Raw genomic sequence first — 10219 nt, 5'->3', positions numbered from 1 at the left:
CAATCGGACTTTAGTGCAAGAACATGTATACACGTGTGAAATAGTTATATCAGATGTGATCATAAGCAAAACATATATTATGCTTTATTTCGTTTAAGAGAAAAAATGGTGCTCTCATGCATCTGGTTATTATAAAAGGTCTGTAAACGGTGTAGGCCAGTAGGCTACTCCCCCGAAGGTATTCCCACGGTGCTGTAGAAATACCAAAGTTCCAATAAACGACTAACGTGATACTCCAACATCATAAAACTACATATTTTCAGTGTTTTTGTGATCAAAACATCCAGCACTTTCTAATCTGTTGAGGGGTTCATTTTACCTGGAGAATGAGTAGGTTACTACATTGCTTTTCTATGTCCAAAGGGATTGAATCCCTCTTTCCCACTCATTTACATCTGTGTTTTAAACTGAAAGTACTAAGAATTTTAAGTTTATGCAGAACTTATTTACTGACACTGATGTAGCCTACGTCGATGTACTGACACTTTTCTAAAACAAAAAAAGGCATGGAAGCATGTGCCATCACAGGGAGTTCATATACCTTTCTACAGCAGGCTCTGTAAGTCTCTGTAAGTCTCTGTAAGTCTCTGTAAGTCTCTGTAAGTCTCTGTAAGTCTCTGTAAAGAAGTCTATACATTCTGCAAAGACGAGGTAACATGTTCAACAGAACGTTGTCCCAGAGTTCTGCCTTCCATCACCTGTCTATTTAACCCAATCCATGCCCTGTCCATGGCTGGCTTGGACAACACAGGGTTAAAGGAACTCTGTCTGAACAGTGGGTCGTGGAAGACCCCGTCCACCCAATCTCTGAGGGTAGTCACCGGCGAGTCCTGCTGCCTAGCCGCCCCCACCTTCAGGTGGGGTACTTCAGTTGGATACCCCCCTGGGGAGAGAGACTCGCTGGGGGTGGCTGTGTGCATGCATGCAGGGAATTCAGGTTGGATAGCAGCAGTTTGTGCGATGGACCAGATTTTAGGTTTGCTGCTCTCTGTACTTTGCAGGTCCTGTTGAGTGTAGAATGAGTTGGTTGTTCGTTCGTGCTCTGGTGTGTGTTTGGGGCAGTCTGCTGACAGTGACAACCGCTCGTTCCCATGTCGGGATGTGTCTGGGGTATGTCTGAGTGGGCTGGTAGAAGGGTCTTTGGGGTGGTGGCGGTGGTCCGGTGGTGTGTGTACTGGGGTGTCCTTGGTGTGAAACCGGTGTTTAGGGTCGCAGTCAGAACCATCTGACTCCAGCAGATCAAAGTCCTCCAGATCACTCTGTTGTAGGTCCACACACCTACCTGTTACAGAATCTACAACCAAAAAATACATAGATGTTTTAACAATCATAAACTTGACAGCCTGATAGAAAGCAACTTCCATCTAAATTAATAGACGCCATTTTAATTGCTTCTTTTAGTTAATGATATAAATCTATGGTACGCATGCACTCACCATCAACATCTATCTCGCTTTTGATTGGCTCTTCCTCTTGTGATCCCTCTGCACTGTCGCTGTCATCCTCACAGCCCCTCTCGTCAGAGCTCTTATTGGCTCGTGGTGACCATGTGACTTTGTTCTCCTTCTTCAGCCTCCGCCGTGCATTGGCAAACCACGTGGACACCTGAATGAAGAAACACATGAAGAAATTATTGCATATTTGATCAATTCCCAAGCTGGCCTTTGTGGCCTTGAGCAAGGCACTTAACCCCTAAAACTGCTCCAGGGGCACTGCAGTATGGCTGCCCTCTGCTCCAACCTCTCCAGCCTGTGTTTGTAATTGTTTTTAGGACAAAGCAGAAGAAATTTCTGTGGGATGTAATCTTTATCTGTGATTATCCAGTGCTGACACTGTAACGGAAAACTGTAATTTATACGGTAATTTGGGGTATTATCATCAGTAAAATACTCTAGCATATTGTAAATGATGGTGCATTGTGGAAAAATGTTGTGGGTGGAGAAATACTTACTGTATTTCGAATGGTACTGAAATTCCATCCCACAGAATACAGTACCGTACCATATCTTTGGAGCTCCAATAATGTTTTTACCACTAGCGGGTGCATGGCATTGTTGTTTCTGTCTCATTAACATATTTTGAGGTGCGCCTTGTAAGAGACTATATTTGTTGCACCCAGAGGCTGCAACACAGGTTCAAAAGTGATGAGGCAAAATTCGTACATGTCTTTGCTGGGCCTGGAGTTTGTACTGATATCATGACCTGGTCAGGTAAAACTCTGGGTCCTATTTGTAGGCTATGACAGGGTCCAATGTTAACATGGCTCAAAATCTACTGGCCCAAACAGAATCTCTACTGGCCCGGACATGGTGTAATTTTTAAATGCATTGGGGTCACACAGGGCCTAGGTTTGCATGCTTTCTCTCTATATGCAGCTATTAATAGCCTATATTTGGTTAGTATGATATGTATTAAAAAGCTGTTTAATATAATTTAGAAATGTAACTCATTACCTTGTAATAATTGCATTAATTTTTGTTTCTAAAGTATGTTATTTTGAGAGAAAAAAAATTACATCTCAAAATATGATGCGGCCCCTTTAAGACAATTGCGTTCCAAAAGAGATATCTAACTGGCTACAGTAGGCCAGGAAAGAGGAACGCTAAAGTGTATTTTGTAGCTTACTCTTTGCAGACGATCAGTAGTAGCCAGCATATTGCTAGTGTGTTCACTGTTGAAGGTTTACTTTTGTAAATTACTTTCACTAAAATAAATAAGCTCAGCAAGTAGATCGATGGGCGCTTATTTTTACTTGAGGACAATTCGTACTTGCTGTTCGAATTTAGCTATCAACTTCTGTAGTGCTCGAGAAGTTGTGACTTGCGCGAGCGTAGTGGTGCTTGACTGTACGGCCAATTATATTGCACAAATACAAATAGCACGACTTTTCTGAGTGTAGTCTTCAATGGTTTTCAATGGTAGGCAGCGACAGAGCAGGTAAATGTTGAACTGGAATTCAAAAATGCGCTGAGAAGTTACTGGCCCTGTCGGTACTGCTGCTTTGAAAATGGCCACACCAGATTATAAAGTACTGGGGGAAATGCTGTCTCGCCACACGTTTTCCGGTGGCTCTGTTTGCACCTGTGAGTAGAAATGCTGTACCAATTTAACTCGTAACTCGAACTGGAAGACCAGTTGTGTGGAATTTAGTCTATCACTGAACAGATCAATTAGCTCAGTTGGCCGGGTATGGTGCCTAGTTGTACCTGTTGTACCTGTACCTGTTGTACCTGTACTCCAGGGGTTGTCTACCCCTGGAGTACTGTTTTTAAGCAATAAGGCCCGAAGGAGTGTGGTATATGACTAATATATCATGGCTAATGGCTGTTCTTAGACAAAACACAATTCGGAGTGCCTGGATACAGCCATTAGCCATGGTATATTGGCCATATACCACAAACCCCCGAGGTGCCTTATTGCTATTATAAACTGGTTACCAACGTAATTACAACTATTATATATATTTTTTGTCATACCCATGGATACGGTCTGATATAACACGGCTTTCAGCCAATCAGCATTCAGGGCTCGAACCACCCTGTTTATAATATGAAATATATCATTTTACTTGCCACTGAGCTGCTTGTAAGTTACTGTCAAAGTCACTGCAACCCCTTTACAGTGTAGTGCTCCTTAAAAAGTGAAGAGCACTGTGATTAACCAGTACATAGTGCTCTTCGATCAGACATGTACTGGAACACAACAATAAGTTCAGTAGAGCTCCAACTAACATATTCCGTCTCCAAACACTGAGCCAGTTGTTACCTGTGTGAGTGTCATCTTGGTGATGATGGCCAGCATGATCTTCTCTCCCTTGGTGGGGTACGGGTTCTTCTGGTGCTCCTGCAACCAGGCCTTCAGCGTGCTGGTGGTCTCCCTCGTAGCGTTCTTCCTCCGGGCAGCTGCACTGTCCACTGATGACCCATACCTGGGAGAAGGGAGGAGAGGGGAGGGGTGTCAGAATAGGAGTTTATTTGAAAGAGAAACTCTTCCAAATATTTTATTTTCAATCCTATGTTTATTGGATCTAAGATGTGCTGGAGTTTTCAAATATTTTACTTTTTACTTGGAACTATAAGGGGTTTGACTTATTACATTGTGCAGGAGATATGCGTTCGTAAATGGAACTATTTTATGCCACAATTACGCATGCTTTATCACTATTTCTCACGTTTAGATACAATTGAAATGTTTTCTAACAGAATTACAAGTTATTTAGAAACAGATAACATGTTTAGTAGACATACCCATATCGGTCATATGGATACTGTCCAAATGCGTAATCGTACGGATAGTAAGCAGGGGTTTGAGAGGCCCTCACATGCGCAGCCGCTCCATCTTTGGAGTCCAATGTTCCCTGCAAATATGAAATCAAAATATTTTATTATTCATTATTATTTCATTGTGATTGAGAAAACTTAAGAAAACCTTTCGAAATCTGACTGTCAAACATAGTTTTGTTTAGGCTACGTTGCCCACCACAGATATGGATCAGTCCAGTACGTACGAATTGGGCAAATGTCTGTCCTTTTAATTTTCGCTGACATGACGAATTAATTGAAACAATAAGAAATATATATATATATATAAACGAAATTCAATATAGAAAAGTACCTACCCTGGCATATAAAGCTGTTGCGTCGCCTCCGCAGGTGCCATAGTACCCCTGGCTCTTTCCATAGGCAGCTCCGTACACACCCAGACCTATAGCCGGTGTTGGTAGCTCTTGGCCCGGGGAGCCGAGCAGTCTGCTCTCGTACACCGGGCACCGGAGAGGCTGGGGAGAGGGAGGCATCACACCGGAGTCCAGGAGAGACCTTCCACCAGGCTCGAGGCAGTTGGCCAGAGAGCTCGTGCTCATGAGGAACTGGCGCGAATACAAGAATAGATTCTTCAGGAAGAATATAACCAATATGCAATGCGTGAGCACAAAACGAAAAGGGCTATATAAATTAGTTATTTTGTCAAGCAAACAAAAAGTTGGGCTACAGGATTTATGTGCAAAACCGAAGACACTATAGTAACAGAAACAAAGAATGTTTTCCTTCACCACACTTGTGATGTTTCTTCTAGTGAGAGACGCCTTACCTGGTGTGTAGGTGAGTAGGGGTATCCTAGCTGCGGGTAAGCCATGATATCAAACATCAGTGAATGTCGGCAAACTTCAAAGGATCGAGCACGAGCACAATGTCCAACTGTCACTCATCCGTGCATCAGGATTAAGTAGCTCCTAGACGTTGATCTAAGGTCACTTTTGCAATTCCCCTCCGAATGTGGGATCTGGAGAGGTTTGTCCTAGATCTGTGAATAAAGGTAACTTTGACCAAATCAAACCAACACCGAAACGCACTGCTTTTCACCCCGGGTAAAGTGCCGGCACCCAATATTGGGTTTGTAATGAACAGTCTGCTTCAGCTCCTCTTCAGCTCTTCTTTGGAGGTATTTGGGAAACATCAGCTAGGGAAATGTCCGTTCTCCCCAATTCCCAATAATGCCCTTGGGATGTTTTTTGGGGGATGGCTTAGGTGTCCAAGTCGGTTGACAGTTGGTGACTCGCTGAATTAATAAATATGTTTACTGTCCAGTCAATCTGACGCGGTGAAACGCATCATTTGCAGTCCAAAGCGGTAGTGATGTTGTGATCTATCATCCACAAACCAACCATGCCACTCCTGATGCGCTCTCTGCTTTTAACGCGCCTGTCTCTCTGACGTCACATGGACTCCCGCAGGCACCCTACGGGTCCTCTCCTTCTGGAACTTATATTCAGTTTAGAACCTTCGATTTATCCCCTTTCATATAGAAATACAAATGTTTTAAATTAAACAAAATAGGCCTATGCCCCAAAAAATACAATGTCAGAAATCCTTGTGCACGGAGTTGTTCTTCCTCAATGAGAGAACAGAACAAAGCCGAAGGTAGGCCTACATTCATCCAAATAATCTTGCAGAATAAACTTAGAAAAGTCTGATTTCATTGAAATAGGCCTTACAAGACAGGAAATAAAATATCTATATACCTCATATACTAGGACTACTGTACTTACCGTTATTGACGGTGTCTGTGAACGACAGACCTGCTCACTCAAAGATTCCCTCCCGTTTACACACGAGCGCACACACCGCCCCGGGGTCCCGGTAAATATAATGAGGATGTGTTCAATTCTCCCCCTCCCTCCCTCCGAAACACACACACACACACACACACACACACACACATCGCATCAGAGGGGGAACACGGAATGACGTGACAGCTCTATCGCGGATGATTGATGACTATGAGATGAAATTAGCATAATAGCTTTTTATTCCTGTAGTTTAGATAACATGTCACCTCAATGAAATTACCTCCTGACTCCTGATCAAGCTGTTACAGTGGAGATGAGATTATAATAGCCAGGTCTGAACGAATTAATCAAACAATAAGCACTTCTGTTATCTTTAGAGGGCATCATTTCCAACTCAGTGGTTGTGATGCTGATAAATTCAAAGTTGCCCTGGACGGGAAATGCTTATTCATATTGTCCTTTAGATTTATTATGCAGTACTTTATTTACCTGCTTTCTAATGACTAAAGGCCAAATTGTAATTATAGCTTAATAAGGTGTGTGTGTGTGTGTGTGTGTGTGTGTGTGTGTGTGTGTGTGTGTGTGTGTGTGTGTGTGTGTGTGTGTGTGTGTGTGTGTGTGTGTGTGTGTGTGTGTGTGTGTGTGTGTGTGTGTGTGTGTGTGTGTGTGTGTAGGCCTACATTCAGAGTAATTCTTATCAATGTCATCTCTCCCTAGAGACTATCCAAACACTTCATCCTTGATAAAACACTTGACTTGAGATATTACTGATATAACAATACTGTAACTGTATCTGTCTTCACTAATCCACAGCATTAATGATGATGAGTACCTCATCTCTCTCCCTCATCTCTCTCCCCCCTCTCTTCCTCTCTCATCTCTCTCTCCCTCTCTCCCCTCCCTCATCTCCCTCTCTCCCTCATCTCTCTCCCCCCTCTCTTCCTCTCTCATCTCTCTCTCCCTCTCTCCCCTCCCTCATCTCCCTCTCTCCCTCATCTCTCTCCCCCCTCTCTTGCTCCCTCATCTCTCTCCCCCCTCTCTTGCTCTCTCATCTTTCTCTCTCCCTCTCTCCCCTCCCTCATCTCCCTCTCTCCCTCATCTCTCTCTCTCCCTCTCTCCCCCTTGCTCATCTCTCTCTCCCTCTCTCCCCCTCTCTCATCTTTCACTCCCTCTCTCCCCCTCTCTCATCTCTCTCCTGCTCTCTCCCCATCTCTCATCTCTCTCTCTCCCTCTCTCCCCCCTCTCTCATCTCTCTCCTGCTCTCTCCCCATCTCTCCTCTCCCTCTCTCCCCCCTCTCTCATCTCTCTCCTGCTCTCTCCCCATCTCTCATCTCTCCCTCTCCCCCTCTCTCATCTCTCTCTCCCTCTCTCCCCCCTCTCTCATCTCTCTCCTGCTCTATCCCATCTCTCATCTCTCTCCCGCTCCCCCCCCCATTCTCTCCCCCTCTCTCATCTCTCTTCCCCCTCTTTCATTCTCTCCCTCTCTCCCGTAGCAGCTAAAAGGGGAAGCATGTTTCTGTTCACTTATTCTGCATCATTGATGAGAAAGGTCAGTGGATTTATACCGTACGCTTAGTTCACTGACTCCTTCCCCACTTTAGGGCTCTTCTTTAGGGCTCTTCTTTAGGGCTCTTCTTTAGGGCCCTCATTAGGGGAATGAGAACACCTCCTGATAGCCTGGCTAATGTGGAATTATAGTATGGAAGCGTAGTATAGAAGTATAGTATGGAAGTGTGCACTTTAGGACATTACAGTGTGTGATACAGTATGTTAGATTGTGGGCTAGGCTAATTCAAGTCTACAACGGTATAGGTTTGTTATTATCATCTTCAGAGAGAGAGAATGAGAGGCAGAGAGACAGAGAATAAAAGACAGAGAGACAGAGAGAATAAAAGACAGAGAGACAGAGAGAATAAAAGACAGAGAGACAGAGAATAAAAGACAGAGACAGAGAGAATAAAAGACAGACAGAGAGAATAAAAGACAGAGACAGAGAGAATAAAAGACAGAGACAGAGAGAATAAGAGACAGAGAGAATAAAAGACAGAGACAGAGAGAATAAAAGACAGAGAGACAGAGAGAATAAAAGACAGAGACAGAGAGAATAAAAGACAGAGATAGAGAGAATAAAAGACAGAGACAGAGAGAATAAAAGACAGAGACGGAGAGAATAAAAGACAGAGACGGAGAGAATAAAAGACAGAGACAGAGAGAATAAAAGACAGAGAGACAGAGAGAATAAAAGACAGAGAGACAGAGAGAATAAAAGACAGAGAGACAGAGAATAAAAGACAGAGACGGAGAGAATAAAAGACAGAGAGACAGAGAGAATAAAAGACAGAGAGACAGAGAGAATAAAAGACAGAGAGAGAATAAAAGACAGAGACAGAGAGAATAAAAGACAAAGACAGAGACAGAGAGAATAAAATACAGAGACAGAGAGAATAAAAGACAGACAGAGAGAATAAAAGACAGAGAGACAGAGAGAATAAAAGACAGAGAGACAGAGAGCGAAAGAGAGGGAAGAGAGTAGCTGTGTCAGAAGACCTTGTACTGTGGTGATGAAGGACAGTGGATCAGCTATTTATTTTTCTTCCTCCTCTCCCTTCCTCCTCCTCTCTCACCAGGCCTGCCCCCTTCAGAATGAAACAAGGTAAGAAGTAGAAATGAAGTAGAGGAATTTGATAATCCATTTAGTAGATATGGACAAAATACATAACCAATATTCAATTATATTATATTTTGTTCTATTCTATATTTTGTTCTGTTCCATTGTATTTTATTGTACTGTACTGTGTTGTATTGTATTCTACGGTATTGCATTGTATCATTTTGTTCCATCATATAAGAAGACGATGAGAGCAGATCAAATGCGCTTAGAGAGGTGAACTATACTTTCCTCCATCGCTCTACCTTCATAAAGCACTTCTCTCTCTCCCAGCTCTCCGGCTATCTCTCATTGTTCTAGAAGTGATTCTTCATCAGAGACTTTTAAACCATGTTTTTCTCCTCTCTGCCAAAGACATTACCAGCTATACCTCTTCTCCCAGTCTTTTATGAAGAAAAAAACAACCTGACAGACGAAAAAAGCATCTACATGTTAAAGAATGATTAAAATTGTATAGTATTCGTACTTTCAGGTAGGAAATATTCAAATGTGCCTTTCCGTACCGTATAGTGATTGAAGGAAGTTGTGATTTGAGTTTTCCCCCTTTCTGCATTTATCTACCGTAATGCTTTCTTCTCTCACATTACCGTGTGTGTGTGTGTGTGTATGTGTGTGTGTGTGTGTGTGTGTGTGTGTGTGTGTGTGTGTGTGTGTGTGTGTGTGTGTGTGTGTGTGTGTGTGTGTGTGTGTGTGTGTGTGTGTGTGTGTGTGTGTGTGTGTGTGTGTGTGTGTGTGTGTGTGTGTGTGGTAACCTGCTGTGATGCCTTTCCCTCTCTCACATTAACTCCACACCCTTCCCACTGTATTATAGTTCAAGTATGCAGAGAGGAGAAAAAAGGCAGTGTGTGTTTCCTGTTGAGTAGATTATGAATGAATGATCATTACAATAATCACAGTCTAACAGATACGGTGTATTCTCAGGTACCTGTAGTAGTATGCAATATAGATGTATACCATATACACTACCGTTCAAAGGTTTGGGGTCACTTAGAAATGTCCTTGTTTTTGAACGTAAAGCACATTTTTTGTCCATTAAAATATCGTCAAATTGATCAGAAATACAGCGTAGAGATTGTTAATGTCGTAAATTACTTTTGTAGCAGGAAACGGCTGATTTTTAATGGAATATCTACATAGGCGTACAGAGGCCTATTATCAGCAACCATCACTCTTGTGTTCCAATGGCACATTGTGTTAGCTAATACAAGTTTATAATTTTAAAAGGCTAATTGATCATTAGAAAACAATTTGCAATTATGTTAGCACAGCTGAAAACTGTTGTGCTAATTAAAGAAGCAATAAAACTGGCCTTCTTTAGACTAGTTGAGTATCTGGAGCATCAGCATTTGTGGGTTCGATTACAGGCTCAAAATGGCCAGAAACAAAGATCTTTGTTCTGAAACTCGTCAGTATATTCTTGTTCTGAGAAATGAAGGCTATTCCATGCGATACATTTTCAAGAAACTGAAGATCTCGTACAACTC

The 10219-nt window shown here is 42.6% G+C and overlaps 1 protein-coding gene across 1 annotated transcript; it reads right to left on the bottom strand.

The window, feature by feature from the left end:
- Positions 1–6088, bottom strand: LOC139559430 (iroquois-class homeodomain protein irx-4-B-like). Its single transcript, XM_071375457.1, has 6 exons — positions 5089–6088; positions 4619–4867; positions 4248–4357; positions 3766–3928; positions 1437–1605; positions 1–1294 (listed from the first exon to the last, which is right to left on the bottom strand). Exons 1-6 carry the CDS (start codon positions 5143–5145, stop codon positions 630–632), a joined length of 1413 nt encoding a protein of 470 aa, XP_071231558.1. The 5' UTR covers positions 5146–6088; the 3' UTR covers positions 1–629.
- Between the last annotated feature and the right edge of the window lie 4131 nt (positions 6089–10219).

This window comes from Salvelinus alpinus, chromosome 29, assembly GCF_045679555.1.
Source record: "Salvelinus alpinus chromosome 29, SLU_Salpinus.1, whole genome shotgun sequence".
Lineage (NCBI taxonomy): Eukaryota > Metazoa > Chordata > Actinopteri > Salmoniformes > Salmonidae > Salvelinus > Salvelinus alpinus.
The sequence above is the reverse complement of the archived record's forward strand: the minus strand, read 5'-3'. Positions and strand labels throughout refer to the sequence as shown.